Source organism: Diceros bicornis, chromosome X, assembly GCF_020826845.1.
Source record: "Diceros bicornis minor isolate mBicDic1 chromosome X, mDicBic1.mat.cur, whole genome shotgun sequence".
NCBI classification, from domain to species: Eukaryota; Metazoa; Chordata; class Mammalia; order Perissodactyla; family Rhinocerotidae; genus Diceros; species Diceros bicornis.
Window position 1 is genome coordinate 61,540,249 of NC_080781.1, and position 25,755 is coordinate 61,566,003.

At 38.3% G+C, this 25,755-nt stretch overlaps 1 protein-coding gene across 3 annotated transcripts in view; it reads right to left on the reverse strand.

Annotated features, from left to right (window-relative positions):
* The window catches only part of OPHN1 (oligophrenin 1), a 578,007-nt gene that overhangs the window by 113,129 nt on the left and 439,123 nt on the right, over positions 1–25,755 (reverse strand). For all 3 annotated transcript variants that reach the window (XM_058536058.1, XM_058536059.1, XM_058536057.1), the window contains one exon: positions 22,830–22,989. In XM_058536058.1, the coding sequence (XP_058392041.1) occupies positions 22,830–22,989 (160 nt within the window). The remainder of the gene's footprint in view (positions 1–22,829; positions 22,990–25,755) is intronic.

The window sequence follows — 25,755 nt, forward strand, 5'->3', positions numbered from 1 at the left end:
GTCAACATCAGTGATGCAAAGACAGTAAAACAATTTGCTGTTATCTTTAACATCCTAAATAAAACAGGTCCCCATTCCCTGAGGAGCAGCCTTAACCCAACAGACCTAGATTTAAGTCTCAGCTTTGCTACTCACCACACTCAGTTTCTCTATTTCCTAATCCAAAAAATGGGGATAATAATATCCATCATTCATAAAGTTAGAATAAGGTGTAAATGAGATAAAAGTACATTGCCCCACACTGGGCATATAGCCTGATTCCATGTTCCCTAAATACAAATCTAAATCTAAAGAGGCAGACCAGCTGGCTCCTAGCTCCAATATAATGATCTCAGTAGTAGTAAGGGAAAAAAATGCCCAGGGCCAGATTGTGTAACTGATACGAGTTTGCAAAGCACAAGTGAGACAACTGGTAAGACTTTAGGGCTGGTACCTGAGTTCTTTTATAAACTAGTTGGGAAGAACAGTGGGAGTAGGTGAGTGGGGGTGGGCTAAAGTTCCAAAGAGTAGATGAGTGGGAACAGAGTTGGAGAAATGCAAATTTGTTACCACTACTGTGGCATGCAAAAAGAAACTACATGTAAAATGAACAGCCTGGACCAGGAGGTCTTCAAAGTCCCTTTCCAGTTCTTAAATTTAAATGGATTCTTCCCATATTTTGTCCCCTTAAGTGAAATAACTTGGTATCCTCAAAACTAAATTGCAAAGAACTAACTTCAGAGCTGACCTCATTCTTCTCCTGTAATTCCTGATAGTTCCCCAAAACAAAATGTTCAGAAAACAGAAGTCAACCTTCCTCTGTCAGTCCAATTGCATCTTTGTCTCATGGTAGCAGCCTCAGGTTCAGGCACCCTGATACATACTGTTCAGTGAGATGGAAAGAGAGAGAATTTAAGAATGGTTGACATTGTTCTAGGGATCGGTGTAGAAGTATATCTTCTTCCCTCATCACTTACCTACTTACCAACTTATAAAATAAATAATTTAGAAAAGATGATCCAAATTGTTTTTTAAAATTCTTCAAAAAAGACTTAGGAATGGACTCTCCTTTAAGTATCAATTCTTTTGATGCATTTAAATTTTATTTACAGACCCTGAATGTTCTTAAAAGAGAGGCTGAAGGAAGAGAATGACAGAGAAACTTAAAACCAATGTGTTTAAGCCCTTTTCTATTAAAGAGCAAGTGTAAATGGAAAAAATACATTACTGAAATTATAATACCTGTCAACTGAAAAATCATATTCCATTAACTGAACAACTTGGCAGGAACATATAATCCCTGATACTTGTAGAGCAAATTCAGCTCTCATATATATTATCTCTTCTAATCCCCACAAGCATCCTATGAAGTTACATCTACATAAGGTCCAGAATTTCTGGAATAATCTCACCTACATATCATCTTGCTCTTTTTCAAAAAAGTCAATTTGATAAATGTATAATAAACTGGGACTTTATTTCATATCCTCATATAAGATGGTTAATATGAATAAATTCATAATTCAGAAAAGATCCTTGGTTACTATGTCTTTGTTTGGAAAACATGGTCAGAGTACATCTCTGGTATCACACAAAGGTCAGAACTTCAATCATTTAACACATATTTACAAGTTACAAGGGTCTAACAACCTCACTCAAAAGCTGACCACTGGTTACTAGAAATAACCTCCTATTGGATCATGGGGATAACAGATAACCAGCACTTTAATTGCTCTTCAAATCACCCCAAAAGCTTAGCAAAATCACACTTTTTTTATGAACTCAGTAGGGATTGAGGTCATTCATTGAAAAATGGATTTTCTGATAAAATTGAAGTTAGCATTTCCCCTAAATATTGTATAGAATAACAACAAAAAAGCCCCTATTTCGTTAGATTAATGATGAGAGACTAAACATGCTGGTGTCAGTCTTGTATCCACTTGTAAATTAATTAGAACACTTAAAATGCAATGAACATGCAATGAGTTTCCAAGGCTCCCTACTGCCTTCAGGATGGTTATGGATGGCAACTAGATTTTGGTGGTGAGCATGCTGTACTGTACACAGATGTTGAATTATAATGTTGTACACCTGAACCTTATATAATGTTAGAAACCAATCCTATCTCATATCTCAATTAAAAAAAAAGACCAAACTACTCAGTCAAGCATACAAGATGAATGATTTGACCACCAAATGCTAGGATTAGAAGGATATTATGTAACACAAATCTTCATGGTCTATATGGATGACTTTCAGCAACTCTTGTCTCAAAGTTCCTTAGCTTTCTCATCACCAGTGACCTTCACCTCCACTTCAGGTACCCATTTTCATGAACATAACAAAGAACTTGAGGTGGTATAGTATGGAACTGCCTGGTTCCAAATCTGAGCTCCAACACTTATTCACTCAGTGACTCTGGACAAGTCACAACTTCTTTGTGTCTTGGATTTTTCTTATGTGAAATTAGACGTAAATGTCCTAATATGTGTAAAGTGTTTCAAACAGTGTTTGGCACATAGTAAGAGCTTTATAACGTTAGCTAATATTTTCTTGTCATCATCTGAAAATTTGCTTTCTCTTTGAAATTCAAAATACTAGTATCCAACTCTGATGACAACTTCCTATCCTTCTAGCAATCCTTCACTCTCCCTATTCCTGGTCTTTAACACTGAGACCTCTATTCCCTTGATTCTTCTACTTTCTTTCAGTCTACCAATTCCCTCACTTCCTTCCCCTCCTTCTAAGTTTGATCTAAATGGTAGACAATAAACAACTACCAACACCCTCAGCATTTTTGGTCTCTGTTCATTTTCTGCACTTCCCTAAAAACACCAATGCTGAAAGCAGCACATAATCAGTCTTTTCTAATTCTAAACACTGGCTTTTGAGCAATGTTGTAGGGGGTGAAGCCCCACCAGGGATGGTACCACTCTAGATTTATTATGTGCATTTTCCTTTAACAACAACCTTTTCACATGTCCTTGGTCAGCTCTCTCTCCATTCCCTTCACAGACTGTTCTAAACCTTCTCTTACCTTCCTCAAGTCTCCAGCCCTACACTCATTTTCCCTAATTCTCAGCAGATAAGGTAGACTTACATTCTACTTGAGAAAATGGAGTACAGCGATCACTATCTTCCTCAGTTTTCACAGACACTGCCTCCTTACGCCCCCAGCTTGCAAACTTATATGCATCTATTCCTATTTTCCCCTCCTTCTCTAAAAGTTCATCCAAAGCCAATCCTTACTTAAGTAATCTTGAGGCCATCTGCTCAAATCTCCTTGGGGACCTCCCTCCATCAATTATCCTCTCTCTCACTTGGATCTTCAATCTCTTCCTCCATACAAGCTCTACTCTCCCTGATTTATAAAGATGCACAAGTTTCCCAGCCTTAAAAAGTTTCTTCCTTGATTCAATGTTTCAATAACCACTGCCTACAATTTTTCGTTCCCTTTACAACCAAACTACTTGATGTTCATTTCCTCACCTCCCATTAAATATTTTTAAATAATTTATTATGAAATATTTCAGATAAAGGAGATTAAAAATATTATAACAAAAAACCTGTGTAACCATGACTTACTTTAAGATCAATAACCTTCACCAATTGCACTCCCTTTCCTCTCACAGACGTAACCATTATCCTGAAGTAGAGTTTTCAGTGACTGAAGATTAAATGGGTGCACAAAATAATAGACACACATTCAAATGTCAACCCAATAAAAACAACCTACTACCTCCATCTCTCAACTGAAATGGACAGCTGTTATAGACTAAAAATGTGTCCCCCTAAAATTCACATTTTGAAGACTACTCCCAATGTAACTGTATTTGGAGATAGAGCCTTTGAAAGGTAATAAGGGTTTAATGTGGTCATAAAGGTGGAGCCCTAAGCCAATATAGCTGGTGTACTTATAAGATGAGGAAGAGACACCAGGGAGGCACACACACAGAGAAAAGGCTACCATTTGGTTCCATTGATTTGTGTGTCTGTTTTTGTACAAGTACCATGCTGTTTTGATTACCATAGCTTTGTAGTATATTTTGAAGTCAGGGATTGTGATACCTCCAGCTTTGTACTTTTTTCACAGGATTGCTGTAATTATTCAGGGTCTTTTGTTGCTCCATATGAATTTTAGGATTCTTTGTTCTATTTCCATGAAGAATGTTATTGGGATTCTGCTTGGCATTGCACTCAATCTGTAGATTGCTTTAGGTAGTATGGACATTTTAACTATGTTTATTCTTCCAATCCATGTACATGGAATATCATTTCATTTCTTTCTTTATGTCTTCTTTAATTTCTTTCAATAATGTCTTATAGTTTTCAGTGTTTAGGGCTTTCACCTCCTTGGTTAAATTTATTCGTAGATATTTTATTCTTTTTGTTGAGATTGTAAATGGTATTGTATTCTTGAGTTCTCTTTGCATTAGTTAGTTATTAGAGTATAGAATCCAACCAATTTTTGTAAGTTGATTTTGTACCCTGCAACATTGCATTAGTTGTTGATTATTTCTAATAATTTTCCAATGGATTCTTTAGGGTTTGCTATATATAGAATCATGTCGCCTGCAAACAGTGAGAGTTTCACTTCTTCCTTGCCAATTTGGATATCTTTTATTTCTTTTTCTTGCCTAATTGCTCTGGCCCAAACCTCCAGTACTATGTTGAATAAGAATGGTGAAAGGGGGCACTCTTGTCTTGTTCCTGTTCTCAGAAGGATGGCTTTTAATTTTTCATGTTGAGTATGATTTTGGCTGTAGGTTTGTAATATATGGCCTTTATTATGTTGGGGAACTTTTCTTCTATACTCATTTTGTTGTGAGTTTGTATCATAAATGGATCTTAGACCTTGTCAAATGCTTTCTCTGCATCTATTTAGATGACCATGTGATTTTTATTCCTCATTTTGTTAATGTGCTGTACCAATTGATTGATTTGCAGATGTTGAACCATCCCTGTGTCCCTGGTATAAATCCCACTTCATCATGGTGTATGACCCTTTTAACTTATTGCTGTATTCAGTTTGCCAATATTTTGTTGAGGATTTTTGCATCTATGTTCATCAGCAATATTGGCCTGTAATTCTCCTTTTTTGTGTTGTCCTTGTCTGGCTTTGTGATCAGGGTGATGTTGGCTTCATAGAATGGGTTAGGAAGTGTCCCATCTTCAATTTTTGTAACATTTTGAGAAGGACAGGTATTAAATCTTCTTTGACTGTTTGGTAGAATTCTCCAGAGAAGCCATCTGGTCCTGGACTTTTGTTTTTTGGGAGGTTTTTGATTACTGTTTTAATCTCTTTACTTGGGATTGGTTTATTCAGACTCTCTATTTCTTCTTGATTCAGTTTTGGGAGGTTGTATGAGTCTAAGAATTTAGCCATTCCTCCTAGATTGTCAAATTTGTTGGCATATAGTTTTTCATAGTATTCTCTTATAATCCTTTGTATTTCTGTGATATCTGTCATAATTTCTCCTCTTTCATTTCTAATTTTATTTATTTGAGCCCTTTCCTCCTTTTTTGTAGTGAGTCTGGCTAAGGCTTTGTCAATTTTGTTTATCTTCTCAAAGAACCAGCTCTTTGTTTTATTGATCCTTTCTACCTTTTTGGGGGGTTTCTATTTCATTTATTTCTGCTCTAATTTTTTATTATTTCCCTCCTTCTGCAGACTTTGGGCTTTATTTGTTCTTTTTCTAGTTCTGTTAGGTGTAGTTTAAGATTATTTATTTGAAATTTTTCTTGTTTGTTTAGGTGGGCCTGTATTTCTATGAAGTTCCCTCTTAGGACCACTTTTGCTGCATCCCACATGAGTTGGTATGATGTATTTTCATTTTCATTTGTTTCCAGATATTTTTTGATTTCTTCTTTAATTTCTTCATTGATCCACTGTTGTTCAGTAGCATGTTGTTTAGTCTCCACATATTTGTTACTTTCCCAGCTTTGTCTTGTGCTTGATTTCTAGTTTCATAGCATTATGCTTAGAAAAGATGCTTGATATGATTTCAATCTTCTTAAATTTATTGAAGCTTGTCTTGTTTCCCAACATATGGTCTATCATTAAGAATGTCCCATGTGCACTTGAGAAGAATGTGTATTCTGTTTCTGGATGCAAAGATCTCTATATATAAGTTAAGTCCAACTTGTCTAGTTTTTCATTTAATTCCACTATTTCCTTTTTGAACTTTTGCCTGGATGATCTATCCTTTGATGTAAATGGGGTGTTGAGTTCCCCTACTATTATTGTGTTGCTGTTAATTTCTCCTTTTAGGTCTGTTAATAGTTGCTTTATGTACTTTGGTGCTCCCATGTTAGGTTCTTATACATTTATAAGTGTTATGTCCTCTTGGTGGAGTGTCCCTTTTATCATTGTTTACTGGTGCTCTTTGTCTCTCATTGCCTTTTTTATCTCGAAGTCTACACTGTTTGATATAAGTATGGCAACATCTGCTTTCTTTTGTTTGCCATTAGCTTGGAATATTGTCTTCCACCCCTTCACTCGGAGCCTGTGTTATTCTTTAGAGCTGAGATGTATTTCCAGGAGGCAACATAATGTTGGGTCTTCTTTTAATCCATTCAGCCACTCTGTGTCTTTTGATTGGAGAATTCAATTCATTTATATTTAGAGTGATTATTGATATATGAGGGCTTAATGTTGCTGTTTTATCACTTGTTTTTCAGTTATTCTGTATTTCCATTGTTTCTCGTCACATGTATTTCCAACTGCCAGTTGAGTTTTGTGTTTCTCTATGATGGTTTTCCCAGTTCTCTCTTTATTTACCATTTGTGTCTCTTTTATGATTTTTTTGTTGAGTGGTTATCATGAGGTTTGTATAAAAGATCTCATAGACAAGATAATCCATTTTCTGATAGTCTCCTCTAACCTTAGTCTAAGCGGTTTTCATCCCTTTCCTCTTCCCTAAGTTATTGTTGTCACTTATTGTTGTTATTCCATTTTGTGTTGTAACCTTGTGATTAAAATGAAGTGATTATAGCTATTGTCGATGCTTTCTTTCTCTTTATCTTTAATGTTATAATTAAGTGTTTGCTGCCCTGTTCTAATAGATAGCTGCATTTTTCTGATTTTGTCTGCCTATCTCCTTGCTCAAGGCTTTGTAAACCATTTCTTTACATTTTTTTCCAGATATGAGGGCTTTCTTGATCATTTCTTGTATTGGGGAGGTCTTGTGGCAATGAACTCCCTCAGTTTTTGTTTATCTGGCAGAGTTTTTATTTCTCCATCACATCTGAAGGATTATTTTGCTGGATAGAGTATTCTTGGCTGAAAGTTTTTGTCTTTCAGAATTTTGAATATACCATTCCATACTCTCTTAGCCTCTAGGGTTTCTGCTGAGAAAACTGTTGAATGCCTGATAGGGGTTCTTTTGTAGGCTATTTTCTTCTGCCTTGCTGCCCTTACTATTTTTTCTTTATCATTGACTTTTGCCAGTTTTACTAATATATGCCTTGGAGAAGGTCTTTTTACATTGATGTACTTAGGATTTCTATTAGCTTCATTTACATGTAATTCCATCTCCTTCCCCAGGTTTTGGAAGTTCTCAGCTATTATTTCTTTGTACAAGCTCTCTGCTCCTTCCTCCTTCTCTTCTATGTCTGGAATACCTATAATCCTTATATTGTATTTCCTAATTGAGTTGGATATTTATCAGAGAATTTCTTCATTTCTTTTTAGTCTTTGTTCTCTCTCCTCCTACATCTGTAGTATTTCTTTATTTCTGTCCTCTAAATTACTGATTCTGTCCTCCATAACATCAGTTCTATTTTTTAAGGACTCCAGATTTCCTTTATCTCATTCACTGTGTTTTTCATCTACAAAATTCTTGATTGTTTTTTTTCATATAGTTTCAATATTTTTTGTGAAGAATTCACTTTGTTCATTAATTTTATTCCTGAGATCATTAAACTGTCTTCTGAGTTTTCTTGTAACTTGTTGAGTTTCTTTATGATAACTATTTTGAATTCTCTGTCATTTAGACTGTAAATTCCTGACTTTCGGCATCACATATTGCTAGTATCTGGTCGCAGATTCCACCTGCCACCACTGCTGGGGTGGGGGCAGGAGCTGTGTCTTCTGAGCCCTCTGCGACCCCTGGCAGATGTGTCTGTCCGTTGAAAGCTGTGCTGACTGGGCCCATCTGCGTTTGCCTGCTGGTCACTGCTGCTTTACACACATATGTGCATGCACTCTGGTGGGCATCCCCTGTTCTGGCCAACTGCCCGGCTGATGCAACAGGCAGTGGGGAGGGGTGCTTTCTTTCACATGTACCATCATGCATGCCCCTGCTCTGTACTCACTGTCTGCTGGCTTGGGCTGCTTGGCTTGGCGTGGATGCCACTGTGATAGCTTAGCTGCCTTGCTGTAGAGTGTTCCCACAGGCTGGGAGGCAACTCGGAGAGTGCAAGCAGTCCCACAGAGGGCTGCCTTTTTCCCTTTTCTCTTCTCAGTGTTGTGTGTTGGCTGCCATGTGAGGTCCTGTGCCCTAGATCACTGCCAATTGGGGAGGGAGAGGAGATGTCCTTACCTCCCTCCACTGCCTCCAGGGGGGGTGGGTCCAGCACCCCAACCTTCAGAAGTATGGCTGTGTGGATCTCTCAGATGTCTATTGTGTTGTGTGAATGTCCTGTGTTGGTTTAGGGACGTCCTTTTCATTGTATCTTAGGGGGGAGAAACTAAGGGAAGAGCTCACTCCACCATGATGCTGACGTCACTCTAGTAGTTTGTACTTTTTAAGGAACTGGTCCATTTCATCTAAGTTATCAAATTTATGTGCATAGAATTGTTCATATTATTCCCTTATCCTTTTCAGATTCACAGGATTAGTATGTTATCCTCCATTTTGTTCCTGATATTGGCAATTTGTGTCTGCTTTCTTTTTTTCTTTCTCAGTCTTTTAAAGGACTGTTAATTTCATTGTTCTTTGGATATTGATTCTTTGTAACCAACTCTTTCATTGAATTTCTCTATTGTTTTTCTGGTTTCATTTCCAGGCATTTCTGATCTTATCTTTATTATTTATATTTATTATTTCCTTCTTTCTATTTGCTTTGGATTTATGTTGCTCTACTTTTTCTAAGTTCCTGAGGTTGGATTTTATATTATTGACTTTAGACTTTGCCACTTTTCTAAGATAAACATCCAATTCTATGAATATTCTTCTCAGAACTGCTAGAACTGCTTTCCATAAATTTTGATATGTTGTATTTATGTTGTCATTCAGTTAAATGTAATTTCTTATTTCTCTTGAGACTTCCTTATCTACTCATGGATTATTGGGAAGTGTGTTTAATATTGAAGTATTTATAGATTTTCATGTTTTCCTTCTTTTTTTCCTCAGTTTGATTGAGCTTTAATTGACGTATAATATTGTATAAGTTTAAGGAGTATAGTTTGTTGATTTGATACATTTATATACTGCAAAATGATTACCACCATAGCATTAGCTAACACTTTCATCCCATCACATAATTACCATTTCCTTTTTCTGGTTAGCACATATAAGATCTACTCTCTTAGCAACTTTCCAGTATATAATACAGTATTATTAGCTATAATCACCATGCTGTACATCAGTTCTCCAGAACTTGTTAATCTTATAACTGGAAGTTTTTACCCCTTGACCAGTATTTCCCCATTTCCCCCATCTCCCAGTTCCTGGTAATCACCACTCTACTCTCTTTTTCTCTCAGTTCAGCTTTTTTAGTTTTCAGAAATGAGTGATATCACATAGTACTTGTTTTTCTTTGTCTGTCTGCATGTCTGTCATAACACAACTTCTTTATTTGTTAATCTGTGATGGACACTTAGGTTGTTTCCCTATTGTGGGAGATCAAGATTTGGCCACCCTGAAATATATCTCTTTACCTTGATTGTTTTCTCTGATGGACATTTGACCTCCCTCACTAACTGCCTAAAGAATGTGACATAAAAGATCTGTTCCAGGAAGGAGTTACTATCTGATGGCTGTAATATAATGTAAAATAGATGTTGCAATAGGAAAGGCACCAACAAGCTCACCTTATCAAAAATTCTGTCTTCTGGCCACATTCTCTAGATGGCCCTGCAAGGAGTTGCCAGACAAACATTTACATTTATAAGGGAAATCTCCATTTGTAAAGGTATCTCCCTCTCTGTATTGGGAAGAGGGGGCATGACCTCATTTCTAAAAACTTATCAATGTGGAAGTGAGGCCTTAAATCTGCATAATAACCTTAATCTTGTTTACTGTGCTTTAGTGGTAATCTCTTGTAACTGACTCCCTCCACCCCCAACATCCTCATTCGTCTTTAGCTGAAGATGGTATTTAAGACATGAATCTCTGCTATTGTGTTGAGAAACTTAGTTTCCCTGGTTTCTCCCAGGTATACATGTTATTAAACTTGGTATTATTTTCTCCTGCTAACCTGTCTTGTTAATTATTTGGCCAGCCATAAGAACCTTAAGGGAAAGGGCAGAGGGGGATTCTCCCTCTTCCCCCATACTATCTTGACTATTGTGAATAATGCTGCAATGAACATGAGGGTGCAGATATCTGTTCAAGATTTGGTTGTCATTTCCTTTGGATATATATCCAGAAGTGGGATTGGTGGATCATATAGTAGTTTTTTTTTTTAATTTTTTGAGGAATCTCTGTACTGTTTTCCACAGTGGCTGCACCAATTTACATTCCCACCAACAGTGCACAAGTGTTCCCTTTTCCACACACCCTTGCCAGCACTTGTTATCTCTTGTCTTTTTGATGACAGTCATTCTAACTGGTGTGAGGTGCTATCTCAATGTGATTTTGATTTGCATTTCCCTGATGATTAGAGATGTCAAATACCTTTTCATGTACCTGTTAATCATTTGTATGTCTTCTTTGGAAAACTGTCTATTCAGTTCCTCTGCCCATTTTTTAATCTGGTTGTTTGGTTTCTTAATATTGAGTTGTATGAGTTCTTTATACATTTTGTATATTAACCCCTTATCCAATGTATGGTTTGCAAATATTTTCTCCCATTCTGTATGTTGCCTTTTCATTTCATTGTTTCTTTTGCTGTGCAGAAGCTTTGTAGTTTGATGTAGTCTCACTTATTTATTTTTCGTTTTGTCACTTGTGCTTTTGGTCTCATATCCATGAAATCACTGCAAAGATAAATGTCAAGGAGTATTTTCCCTATGTTTTCTTCTAGGAGATTTATGATTTCATGATTTTCTTTAAGTCTTTAATGCAATTTGAGTTAATTTTTGTGAGTAGTGTAAGATAGGGTTCCAATTTCACTGTTCTGCATATTGTTATCCAGTTTTCCCAACACTATTTATGGAAGAGACTAACCTATCCCCAGTGAGTATTCTTGGCTCCTTTGTCAAATACTAGTTGAATGTATATGCAGGGGCTTATTTGTGGGCTCTTGAATTAGTTCCATTGGTCTATGTTTCTATTTTTATGCCAGTACCTTACAGTTTTGATTACTATAGCCGTATAGTATAGTATAGTATAGAAAAAAGGTAGTATGATGACTCTGGCTCAGTTCTTTCTCAGGATTGCTTTGGCTATTTGAGGCCTTTTGGAACTCCATACAAATTTTGAGATTGCTTTTTCTATTTCTGTGGAAAATGTCATTGGCATTGTGATAAGGATTGCATTGAATCTGTGGATGGCTTTGGGTAATATAGACATTTTAACAGTATTAATTCTTCCAAACCATGAACACAGGATATCTTTCCATTTGTTTGCATCTTCCTTCATCAAAGTCTTATAGTTTTCAGCATACAGATATTAAACCACCTTGGTTAAATTTATTCTTAAGTATTTTATGTTTTTGATGCTATTGTGAATGAAATTGTTCCCTTTATTTCTGTTTCACATGTTTTCTTGTTAGTGTATAGAAACACAATTGTATTCTGTATGTTTATTTAATGCAACTTTACTGAATTTGTTGATTAGTTCTAGCAGTTTTTTGGTAGATCTTTAGGATTTTCTAAATGTATGATCATATCATTTGCAAACAAAGACAATTTTACTTCTTCCTTTCCTATTTAGATGCCTTTAATTTATTTTCTTTGCCTGATTGCTCTGGCTAGAACTTCCAGTACTATGTTGAATAAGAGTGGTGAGAGTGGGCACCCTTATCTTGTCCCTGATCTTACAGGAAAGGCTTTCAACCTTCCACCACTGAGCACAGTGTTAGCTGTAGGTTTGTCACATATATCCTTTATTGTGTTGAGGTATGTTCCTTTTATACCCAATTTGTTGAGCATTTTTGTCATGAAGGGATGCTGTATTTTGTAAAATGCTCTTTTTGCCTCAATTGAGATGCCCATATGATTTTTATCTTTCATTCATTAATGTGATGTATCACATTTACTTATTTGTATATGTTGAACCATCCTTGCATCCCAGGGATAAATTCCACTTGATCATGTAGAATGATCCTTTTAATGTGCTGTTATGCTTTCATTTTCATTTGTTTCAAGATATTTTTGGATTTCCATTTGGATTTCTTCTTTGATCTATTGGTTATTCAGGAACATGTTGTTTAATCTCCACATATTTGCAAAATTTCCGGCTTTCTTCCTGTTACTCATTTCTAGTTTCATACTATTGTGGTTAGAAAAGATACTTGGTATGATTTCATTCTGCTTAAATTTGCTAAGCCTTGTTTTGTGACCTATCATGTGATCTATCCTGGGGAATGTTCCATGTGCACTTGAGAAGAATATGCATTCTGCTGATGTTGGATGAAATGATCTATATATATCAGTTAGTTCCGTTTGCTCTAAAGTATGGTTCAAATCTAATGTCTCCTTGTTGATTCTGTTAAAAGTAGGGTATCAAAGTCCTCTATTATTATTGTATTTTTGTCTCTTTCTGTCTTCAGATCTGTTAGTGTTTGCTTAATATACTTAGGTGCTCCAAAGTTGGGTGCAGATATATTTATGATTGTTACATATCTTATGAATTGACCTCCTTAAAGTTATATAATGACCACTTTTGTTTTTGTTACCATTTTTTGGCTTAAAGTCTATTTTGTCTGATATAAATATAGCTACTCCTGCTCTCTTTTGGTTTCCACTTGTATGAAATATTTTGCCCTCCTTTCACTTTGAGCCTATCTGTGTTCTTAAAGCTGAAGTGAGTTTCTTTTAGTCAGCATATAGTTGGGTTTGTTTTTATATACATCCAGCCACTCTACACTTTTTGATGGGAGAATTCAATTCATTATCATTTAGAGTAATTACTGATAGGTAAGGACTTACTAATGCCATCTTACTTATTTTCTGGCTCTTTTCTAATTCTGCTTTTCTTTTCTTCCTTTCTTGCTGCCTTCCTTTGTAAACTAATGATTTTCCATAGTGGTATGCTTTGATTCCCTTCTCTTTATCTGTTGTGAGTCTACTGGAAGTTTTTGTTTTGTGCTTACTGTGAAGCTTACATAAAACATCTTATATATAACAGCCTATTTTACACTAACAATTTAACTTCAATATCGTGCAAATACTCTACTTTTTTACTCCCCTCTTTATGGTTTTGATGTCACCATTTATACCTTTTTATATTGTGTATCCATTAACAAATTTTTGAAGCTATAGCTATTTTTTAATACTTTTGTCCTTTAACCTTTATACTAGAGTTAAGTAGTTAACACATCACTATATTACAGTATTAGGATATTCTGAATCTGACTATATGCTCACCTTTATTAGCGTGTTATATGTTTTCATGTTATTCATATGTTTTCATGTTACTAATTAGCATAGCATCTTTTTGTCTCAGCTTGAAGAACTCTGTTCAGTATTTCTTGCAAGGCATGTCTAGTGGTGATGAATTCCCTCAGCTTTTATTTATTAGGAAAATTCTTTATTTTGCTGTCAATTCTGAAGTACAACTTTGTTGGATAAAGTATTCTTGGTTGGCAGTTTCTTTCTTTTAGCACTGTCAGTATATCATCCCATTATCTCCTGGCCTACAAGTCTCTGCTGAGAATTCCACTGATAGCCTTATGGGGCTTCCTTTGTATGAGAGAATTTTTTCTCTTGCTGCTTTTAAAATTCTCTCTTTATCTTTGGTTTTTGACAGTTTTATTATTATGTGCCTTGGAGAAGATTATTTTTGGTTGAAATTTTGCAGTTATTTATCAGCTTCATGAACTTGGATGTCCAAATCTCTCCCCAGGTTTTGGATGTTCTCAGCATTCTTTAAATAAGCTTTCAATCCATTTCTCCCTTTCTTCTCCTTCTGGGACTCCAACGATGTGTACATTATTTTGTTTGATGTTGTTTCATAAGTCCTGTAGGCTTTCTTCATTCCTTTTCATTCTTTTCATTTTTTGCTCCTCTGACTGGATAATTTCAATTAATCTTTCTTCTACCTCACTGATTCTCTCTTCTGCTTGTGCAAGTTTTCTGAAGCTCTTTATTGAATTCTTCAGTTCAGTCATTGTACTCTTCAGCTCCAAAATTTTTTTGTTTTCTATCTCTTTGTTGACCTTCTCATTTTGTTCTTGTATTGTTTTCTTGATATTGTTAAATTATTTACCTGTGTTCTCGTGTAGCTCTCTGGGCGCATGTAGAACAATTATTTTGAATTCTGTGTCAGGTAATTCCTGGTTCTCCATTTCTTTGGGGCCAGTTATTGGAGGTTTACAGTAGTCTTTTGGTGGAGACATGTTTCCTGAATTCTTAGTGATCTTTGTAGCCTTGTATAGGTGTCTGTTCATTTGAAGAAGCAGTCACCTCTTTCAGACTTTATGAATTGAATTGGTAAGGGAAGCTTTTCACCTGTGACTGGGGGCATGCTGAGTTGTGCTATGACTCTTAGTCTAGTAGTGTAGGGTTCCAATTGTGGGAGCACATGGTGGCACCAGGTAGAGGAAGGCATGGTGTGTCTTTGGCTCAGGCCCCTCAGGTCCACAATATCATCAACTGTGTGGTCCTTGGTGAGCACTGTAGGGGGTCCACAGTGGCTGCAAGGGCTGTTGGGGTCCTAAGTGGCACCTCCAGGTTCAGTAGCTAGGGACCAGGGCAAGAAGTGATGGTGGCCAGAGCTGGTGGTGTATATACTCAGCTGCAGGGACCAGCTGCAGCTGCCTATGGATAGGCAGGTACCCATTGTGTACACACATGTGATGGGAACCAGGTCAGGTAGCAAAGGCCAGGGCCAACTATGGGTTCACTGGCAGCTGCAGAGGCCCTGGTGTCAGAGTGATCTCCTATGGCCACACACTCTCCCCTCAGGCATGCACTCTTCAGTAGAGGCTGGTGACAGGGTTCAGGCTGGGAGTGTGCAGGTGCACGGCTGGAAGGGCTAGCTAAAGGTGGGGACAGTTGGGTTGGCCAGTGACAGAAGGCAGGGCCTGATCTGGGCCCACAAGCATCTGTGGGGGCCCTGGCTGTCAGTGTGCTCTCCTGTGGCTGCACACTTTCCCTCTGGGCATGTACACTGCAGTGGTGGGTGGTGACAGGAGTTGGACTGGGGGGTGCAGATGCACAGCTGGAGTTTCTATCTATAGGTGGGCATCATGGTGCTGGTCAATGACAGAATGCAAGGCCTGATTCAGGTCCACAAGCACCAATGGTGGCCCTAGCTGTTGTCATGCTCACCCATGGCTGAATGTCCTCCTCCCAGGATGTATGTGCTGTGGTAGAGGCCAAGATAGGTGTCAGGCTGGTGGTGTCCAGGTGCACAGCTGGGTGGGCTAGCCCCAAATGTAAGTATGGTGGTGGTGGTCAGCCTAGGAGGCTGAGACTGATGTCTTGCATTCACACAGCTGCAGACGCCCATGCTGGCTGCAGGCATGGCTCCCGGGCTCTGCTAGGGACAGGGAGCTTCTCAGGCAGCTGGTATTTTACACTTGTGCAGCTGGAGAGACCTTGGATGGCTGCCAGTGTGGTTCCTGGGCTCTATCAGGGTGAGAGGGTAGAGGAAGTGGAGAGTGACTCAGGTGGCTGACATTAGGTAACACAAATACCTGTGGAGAGAGCGCTGGCGAGATCTACAGGGAGTTCACAGTGGCTGTGCTGACCATTGGCTTCATCAGTGGTGAAATCTGCTAAGTTTGTCTGCAGAGCAGGTCTCTGTGAACTTTGATCACTCTCACTGCATATCTGCTAATAATAGCCTCTACTTTTCTTCCTTGTTCCTAGCCAGCTGTATACACCTCAGCTTTGCTGGTCTTGGTGGGGTGAAACTGAAGTGGTAACTTCACATAGTACCCCAAGATACTGAAGAAGCTGGTCACTCACCCCACTCTTCTTTTCTTTGCAAGAGGAACTCTTCTGAGATGGGAAGTTCTGTCTTGGCATTGAACAATGCCGACTTGGGGGATGGGATGATGCAGGCAAAATGAAGTAAATCGTCCATTTCTTCTTGTGCAATGATTCTCAGCTTTTTTGTTCCATTGTGTTGCTAAAACTTCCTAAGTGGATTCTAGAGGTCTCTCAGAGCTGTTTATGTTCAAGGATAGCTGTCCAATCATTGATCTTTGTGGGGGGACAGGGAAACTAGGTTCTCCAACATCATCTTTTTTTTCCTCCAAGCCTCATGTTGCCTTTCTGTTACTGATTTCTAGTTTGAGTCCATTGTGGTCAGGAAAAAAATCCTGCATGATTTCAATTTTTCAAAAATTTTCAAGGTTTATTTTATAGCCCAGGATATAGTCTGTCTTGGTATGTATTCCATGGCCATTTGAAAATAATGTGTATTCTACTGTTGTTGGGTGGAATGTTCTATAAATGTTGATAAGATTCTGTTGGTTCATGGTGCTCTTGAATTTTTCTAAATCATTGCTAATTTTCTGTCTAGTTGCTCTTTCAGTTGTTGAGAGAAGGGTGTTAAAGTCTCCAAGTATAATTGTGGGTCTTTCTATTTCTCCTTTTAGCTCTATAAGTTTTTGCTTCACATAATTTGAAGCTTTGTTGTTTGCTGCATAAACATGTAGGATTTCTATGTCTTCTTGAACATTTTTTAGAATTTCAGTTTGATTTATCTATAATGTTTCTGTGTGCATCTCTCTGTATACATATTTAGTGCTTGCTTTAGATATTACATTGTACATACATAACTTATCACAGGCTACTGGTGTTTCACCTGTTTGGTGAAATGTACAAACCTTACCTCCCTTGATGCTCTTTGTGCTCCATCTTTTATAATACAATTGTCTTAAGCATTTCCTCCACATACATTGAGAACCACATCAGATCATATTACAATTTTTGCTTTATCTCAGTAAGGTGAAAACATTTTTTTTTGCTTTAGCCATCAAACATAATTGAGAAAACTCAAAAGAAGGAAAATCTATTGAATTTACCCATAATTTTGTTCTTTCTGTTGTTCTCTCTTCCTTCCTGATATTCCATGATTCCTTTTTTTATTGCGTCCTTTCTGTTTAAAGAGCTTCCTTTAGCCATTCTTTTAGGATAGGTCTGCTGGTAACAAATTCTCTTAGTCTTCTGATGCTTGGATTGCATAATTTCTGTTATTCTAAAAGTTCACTGTCTCTTTCCCCTGTTCTCTCCATACTATTATTCAGGCCATCCATTGGATTTTTAAATTTCACTGATTGCATTTTTCAGTTCTATAATTTTCACTTGGTTCTTCTTTATGTCTTTTATTTCTTTGCTGAGTCTTTGTATTTCTTTGCAGAAACTTTCTATATTACTTTGCTGAGATTTTATTTTTTCATTTGTTTCCAATGTATTCCTAATTGCCCATTAAAGCATTTTTATGATGGCTACTTTACAATTCTGGTCAGATAATTAACATCTGTGTCATCTTAGTGTTAATATCTGTTGATAGTCTTTTTTCATTCATGTTGAGATCTTCCTGGTTCTTGGTAAGACAAATGATTTTCAATGGAAGCGTGCACATTTTGGGTATTATGAGAGTCTTGTTCTTACTTATATCTTTTGTAATAGCAGGCCTCCTCTGATACTGACTCTGCAGGGGAGGAGGAGCACTGCCTCATTACTGTCAGGATGGAGTAGAAGTCCAGGTTTTCTACTTGGCCTCCACTAACATCCCAGTGGGAGGAAGGATTCTTTGTTATGGCTAGGCAGGAGTAGGAGTTTAGGCTCCTCACTAGGCCTCTGTTGATACCACTCTGGTTGGAGGGGGAAGGGTGTCTAATGAGAGGAATGCTGTTCTTTACATGGTCTCCTCTCCACTGACACCACAGTGTGGTAGTCTTATTAATACTGAGTGGTGGTGAAATCCCTGTTTTCCTACCAGGTCTTGTCTGACACTACTCCAGTGCTAAACAGGCATGGGAGTCCAGGTGCTTCATGTCGTCTCCAGTGACACCAAAGGGAGTAGGGAAGGGTGTCTCATTATCACCAGGTGAGGATGAAAGTCTGGTTCCCCACTTGGCCTTCTTGATACCACCACATGGGGCAGGGGGAGGGGGACCCACGTGCCTTGTTACAGACTGGCAAAAGTAGAAGTCTAGGCCCTCCACTCAGCCTTAGCTGGCAGGGGTGGAGGTGGGGCCGCAATTTTTTCTGTGATGTTTTTCAGGAGTAGAGAGGTTATTATCTAAAAATTTTCTGTGTTGTTAGGCTGTTGCTTTCCAGGTCCTTTGACTAGAGAGAGCGGGATTTTGTTGGGATCTTTTTTGACTGCACCTGCTGGTGTTCTTAGGTTGTCAGCTTTTACACTACCCAACCTGGGAGATATGAGGCAAAAACAAAACCTAGGTGACTCATGGCTATGTCATTTCTCAGGTCCCAAGGTCCCTAGCTGGTCTGGTATGCCTTCTTCCCTCTCTATTTCAGAGTCTTCTTGTGTTGTTTTTATATATAATGTCTAGGGTTTCTAGCTGTACTGTGTAGAGAAATAATACATGCATATTGAGATCTATCAAATGTATTAATGTATGTGTGTGTATGTATAATATTTATATATTATACATATATTATAATATATATTATATATTATATATATTATAATATATAATATATATATATGTATATATATAATACATATACACCTTTTGTCTTTGCCAAAATGACAAATGAGAATTTATTGAAATGAGGATTGGAACTAGGGGTTAAGCATAGGTAAAAGGTAGAATTGTTTTTCATTCTATACTTTCTCCATGGTTTGAAATTTTTACCATGTACATGTATTGCTTATATTTTAAAAATTTAAAAATATTTAAAGCAGTAGATACTTTTCAGTGCTTGTCCTCCATGACATGGCTTGGGAAATTGGAACTACTGTCCACTCTTCCCTTCCTAAAACTCTCCTTTCCAGGAGTCCAGGGCTCCCCTATCTCCTAGTTCTCCTGTCACTGACTATTCTTTCCCAGTCTGTTTTGTAGTCTCTTCTATTAGCCTTTCAAACATAGGCACTCCCTAGATTTCAATCCTTGGTCTAACATTTACCCTTTTGCTACAAGTATTTCTTAGGCAAGAATATTCACTCACATGGTTTTAAACAACACCTCTATGCCATTGAAGGCTAACTCTATTTCTCTAATCCTATTCTCTTCTCTGACCTCAGATGTCTCATAGTCATATCTACCTTAACTTGTCCCAAACTGAACTCTTGCTCTTTTTTTTTCACATCTGCTCCTCCCCCAGCCTTATCCATCTCAGTAAATGGCAACTTCATCCTTCCAGTTGCTCAGATAAAAAGCCTTTAAATTACCCATGACTCTTCTCTTTTTCCCACATTCCACATGATTTGTCAGCAAATCATGTTGGCTCTGCCTTCAAAATATATTTGGAATCTGATCACTTCTCAGATCTCCACTGTTACCACCCTCATCCAAGGTACAATCATTTCTTGATTGCATTATTCAAAGAGCCTCCTAATTAGTCTCCTTGTTTCTACCTTTGTTCCCCTACAGCTATTCTCCACACAGTATCCAGAATAGTCCTTTTAAACATAAGCCAAATCATGTCATTTCTCTGGTCAAAAACCAGAGAAATTTATCTTACTCAGATAACAAAGTAAAAATTCTTCCAATGGATTCTAAGGCCCTATAGGATCTACTTAGCTTTCCTTCTCCATTTCCTCTCTGAATCCATCTTCTTCTATTTCTTCTTTTGCTTAATCCATTCTAGCCAATCTGGCCTCCTTGTTGTTCCTTGAACATGATAGGCACACTTCTGCCTCAGGGATTTTGCACTTACCATTTCCTCAGCCTAGAATGCTTTTCCCCCAGATATCTGAATGAATCACTCCTTTATTTCCTATGGGTCTCTGCTCAAAGGTTATCTTCTCAATGAGGCCTTCCTGGTCACAGTATTTAAAATTGCAAAACCACTTCCCAACTCTTCCTATTCCGCTTCTCTGCTTTATTTTTCTTCTTAATGCTCATTACCATCTAACACATTATATATTTTACTTCATTTTGAATACTGTTTTTCTACTTTCTTTAGAATATAAATTCCAACCAACATCACAAGGGCTGTATCTCTGGTGCCTAAAACAGTACCTGGCAAAGAGTGGGTATTCAATACATATTTGTTAGAGGGAATGAATCAGCCAATTAATCAATAAATGATATCTGGGCTTTAGACCAAGGCTCAGGAAATTACAGCTGACGGGCCTGTTGCCTATTTTGTAAATAGTTCTGTTGGAACATTCATTTATTTATGTGTTGTCTATGACTGCTTTCCCAGTACAGAGGTGAGGATGAGTAGTTGTGACAGAGATCTATGACCTGCAAAACCAAAAATATTTACTATATAGTTCTTTAAGCAAAAGTTTGCCAATCTCTGCTTCAGATTCACAGTCAACTAAGTTCCTTCCTAGATATTGCTCTCTGGATATCTCTCAGGAATCTCAAATCCAACCTCCCCCAAACTGAGCTTTTCTCCATCTCCCCAAAACCTTTCCATTCTGTATTTCTTATATATATGAAGAACAGCCCCATTCATCCAGACAGCCAAATCAGAAATCCAGGATTCAGATATCTCCCTCTCTCACATTTTCCACTTCCAATCACCAAATCCTACTGCTTTTGCCTCCCTGTTCTTCCTGCTACCCTGACACAGACTACAATTATTTATTGCTCACACTATGGCACTACCCTCTAACTCTGTGATCTATCCTTCATATCACAGCCAAGATAATGTTTCCTGAATATAAGTCTATCCATCATACTACTCTACTTTCAAACGATGCTTTCTCAAGCCTGCAGGAACAATTCCAAACATTCTAAACTCCTCAACTAGGCAAAGTCTAGTCCTTTTAGGACCTGGCCCCTGTCTTCCTCCAATCAAATCTCCTGCCACTCCTATTCCTATTTCATGTTCCAACAATACCAAATGGTTTGGGGTTTTAGGCCCTTCAGCCTTTGTTCATGCTGAGCCATCTCCTTGAAATTCTCTTTCCCTATTTCCCTTTATTTCCACCTTCAATATTGACATAGGTTGTACTTCTCTGCAAGTACCCATCCTTGATAATCCCAAAGTACCCTGTATATACCTAATAATATCACTGTACCAAAATGATTGGTGAGACAGCACTGCATAGTGATTAAGTACTTCAACTCTGAGCCAGGCTACTTGGATTTAAATCCCAGCTCTGTCACTAGCTAAATGGCCTTGGACATGTGACTGTCACATAGTATGTGTTTATTATCATTTTAATGTTTTAACTAAAAAAATGAGTATCAGAGAAGCTAAGTTGTTTGATGTAACACAGATAATACGGCAGAGAATGCCAGTTGTTCTCCAATATCCATTCTCTCTTTCTTCTTTTACTAAAAGAACCAAAGTCTTAGCTGGGCACACGGCTGCCCCAAATAATAACTATACTTCTCTGCCTCTCTTATAGCTAGATGTGACTATAAGATTAAATTCTCACAAATGGTATGTAAATGAAAGTGATATGTGTGACTTCCAGTTCATGGCCTTAAAGGAAATGGTTGTATCCTCCATTTCCCTTTCTTTCATCTTCTCAATTGATATAATGTAGAAGGTATTTGGTCATACAGATGAAGCAGCACCTTAGAGATGGCAGAACAACAAGAAAGAAGGAACATGGGTTCCTGCCCCTGTCAAGTCACCATACCAGCCCTGGACCACCTTGTTGGACTATTCCACAAACAAGAAATAAATATCTCTTCTGTTGGAGCCACTGTGTTTTTGTATGTGGAGTCTTAGCAGCCTAACCTGTACCCCATCTAATACATCTAGTAAGTGGCAGAGCTATAAATTGAACTGTGGATACCGCTTGGACTATATCATCAGCCCCCAATCCCCTACAGAAAAGTTTTACTGAATTATACTCTGCTAGATGGCATCAGCTGCTAGAAAGCTTAGAGTCAAATGTAGGGCCATCTGTAGCAAGTGTACAGGACTTGTCAATGTTTCTTGTCTAGCCTCATTCCTGGGTTCATTTCCTGTCTCTATCCTTACATTTCCTTTTTCATTTGACTTAATTATAATGTACACTACCTCATATTTTATATACCATATAAAACATACCACCTTAAATTCTTTCAGAATGAGATGAAGCTTAAACGTATAGGTATTGTTTTCTTTATGGTTTCACTGTACATACACTTTTGCGTACATTCATACCTATCATTTATTTTCCTTTGTTTACATTGCTATTTCCATATTACACTGTGAACTTCTTAAAGGCATGGGAAGTGACTTTTTCTTCTTCTATATCATCTAACATGATACCTGAAAATAAAGCAGTTACATGATCAAGCAATATTTGCTAAATGAATGAATTTCACAGGGTCAGAAATGCTATTAAATGTCATTATATTATAATGGAATTTCTTTCCATTATCAACATGAGCCAGGGAGGGAGACACAACTCTAAAAGGTGGCTAGGGGAAAGTGTCACATGTTTGGAAGAGTGATGGTGAGGACAGGAAAAACATACCTTGATGAAGTGCTCGATTAGGATTTCTACCACAATGTTCTGGAATTTGATGTTCATCATGGCAGCCACAGTGTCCTCCTGAGCTCTCATCAGAGTGGGCCCAAAGATCACTCCCATGTTGGAGGGAGTCATAAGATTCTCTTTGCTGTACTCACACACACTGTCAGAAGAGAAAGAAAATGATTAACAAGATTTTCTCCAAGACCCCCTTGTAACCAAGACTGTGTTAGGTGCCATAGGGGGTAAGAGAAACTAAAAAGTAGAAGAAGAGAGGCCCAAAATATACATGGGAAGAAAAGATTGCAAAGGAAACAACTAGCAAAGAATACAAGATAGTATATAATTAGGGGCCAAAGTGAGATACAGCTAACTTACTTAGTAGCACTGTAGGAGTTAAGACAAGGGGTTTGGGAGGCTATAGTTAGAAAGTATTTGGAAAGACAGGAGGGAAGCAAGATGACATTCCAGGCAAAAGGTACACCACGTTTAAAGCATATACAAAGAAGAACAAAGCACACAGAGAAAGTGCCTACCAGTCTCACCAGTCAGGAATCTAGCCCCTTCCCCATCCCCAGTTAAAGAAGCAAAAAACTCAAAGAGCTGAAAGGGATCTTTAGGATTAGCCCTTTATCATTATCCTAATTCTACAGATTAAAAAAACAGAGAAGGAAAGGGATTTGCCTGAAGTGACAATCAGCCTGATTAGAGTAGGGCCTGTAATCTCAAATTTTCTGACCCTTAGTCACTCTCCTTGCTTAAATTCCTTTTAGTGGCTTCCTATCACTTATAGGACAGGGCCAACTTTCTTCAAAGTAGCAATTAAGGCCTTCTGTAACTTGACACCTATGTCTAATCTCAATGCACAGCTTGGGCTCTGAAGCTGAACTGGGTTTGAATCCAACACTGCCACTCATTAGCTGTGCAACAGTGAGTGTTAGTGACCTAGCCTCTCTGAGCTTCAGTTTTCCCACTTGCAAAAATAGTAGGCACCTCAGAAGGTTGTTGAATAAATAGAGCTAAATTGCTTTAGCATGATATCCTGGAAATATTCCATTAGAAGTATCTTTTGTTATTGTTACCTCTCCAGATGCCTCCATCTAGGCACTGCTGACCTCTGACACTTTTGTTTTTTTCTGTGAGGAAGATCAGCCCTGAGCTAACCTGAGCTATGGGATGCCAATCCTCCTCTTTTTTGCTGAAGAAGACTGGCCCTGGGCTAACATTCGTGCCCATCTTCTACTTTATATGGGACGCCGCCACAGCATGGCTTGACAAGTGGTGCATTGGTGCGTGCCCAGGATCCGAACCTGCGAACCCCGGGCTGCTGCAGCGGACCACGTGCACTTAACCGCTGCACCACCAGGCCGGCCCCTGAGACTTTTGATACAATACACTGCATAGATTAAGTTTTCTGGCTACACGATGTTGTTTCAGATCTGCATATTTTTGCTCACGCCATTCCCTCTGCTTAGAATGTCTCCCTCTTCTTGGGGCTGGCCCCCTGGCTTAGCAGTTAAGTGCGCGCACTCTGCTGCTGGCGGCCCGGGTTCGGATCCCGGGTACGCGCCGACGCACCATTTCTCCGGCCATGCTGAGGCCGCATCCCACATACAGCAACTAGAAGGATGTGCAACTATGATGTACAACTATCTACTGGGGCTTTGGGGGAAAAATAAATAAATAAATAAAATTTAGAATGTCTCCCTCTTCCTAAATCTAAAGAATGTCTATTTATCCTTTGAGATTCACTTTAGGTGACATCTCCTTCAGGACAATCACAGCCCACTGTCCTCATCTTGATTGACACCACTGGCAAGCAAAGTATGATGGAATTTTCTGTTTCTTGCCTACCTTTCCTACTAGGTGGTAAACAACTTCCAAGTGTGTGTGCGTCTTGCAGACAGCAAGTACCAATTAATGATTTTTAACGGAACTGAATACCTCTAGTGCTCTTTCAAATAGCACTGGAGGCAGCCAAGTAAAAGGTATGCAGCCCTTTGGTCAGTTTGGCTGTGGGGATAGGGAGGTGAGGAGATGGGACAGCCCACTACAAACACTAATTTTCAAAACCTGCCCAGGTCAAATCCCCTGAGAGACTGACCCCATCGACAGACAGGCTCTTGTCACTAAGTAGGTAATTGACAGGAACAGAATCTTTAGACAAATCCTAATGAAGTCTGTTAAGCCCATGACAAAGGCTAGGTGCCATTCAGATGATAAGGAACAGCAACCATTTACAGGCTTTTGGTATTGCTGGGCTGGTGATGGGTCCCTTTTAACAGTTTAAATACTTCTGCAATTAACCCTTATTCTTTAGTGATAGAATTTTTTAAGATGTTAAAATAGAAAAGCAACTCCATGCTGCCACCAAGCGATCCAGAATGGCTAAACCACTAGTAACAAGGCAAGGAATGACACTTGTGAGACAACAGCCTCCAGCATGTGTGAATGCTTGTCTCCTTTTGTGAGCTTTGAAAGGAAATGACTTTGGTTGAATATGCCAGAGCTCACTTAATCCTCATAACACCAAAAGGCAGAGTATTTTATCTCTTAATCCTAGGTTCACAGATGGTAAATCACTTAGTCAAGGTCACACAGTTTGTGAATACATGGCAATACAGGGATTCAAACCCATATCTGTTGGGCTCCAAGTCTTTCATCCCATTGCATCTTACTGCTTGCTTGTCTAGTTCCTTTCAAGAAATCAAATCCCCTGTGCGAGCCCCTTTAGGCTAGAGCCAACGTTTATTTCCCAGAGGGAGGTTCCTGGTATCCCATTTAGGACACTCTTTTCCTTCCTTTCTTGTGAGATTTGGAAGACAACCTATTCTTTGAAGAGATTTCTTTCCATTTGACATCTCTCCCTTTATTATACATTTTGAAAACCATTAAGAGACAAAAGTCACACCCCAAATTGTAGATTAAT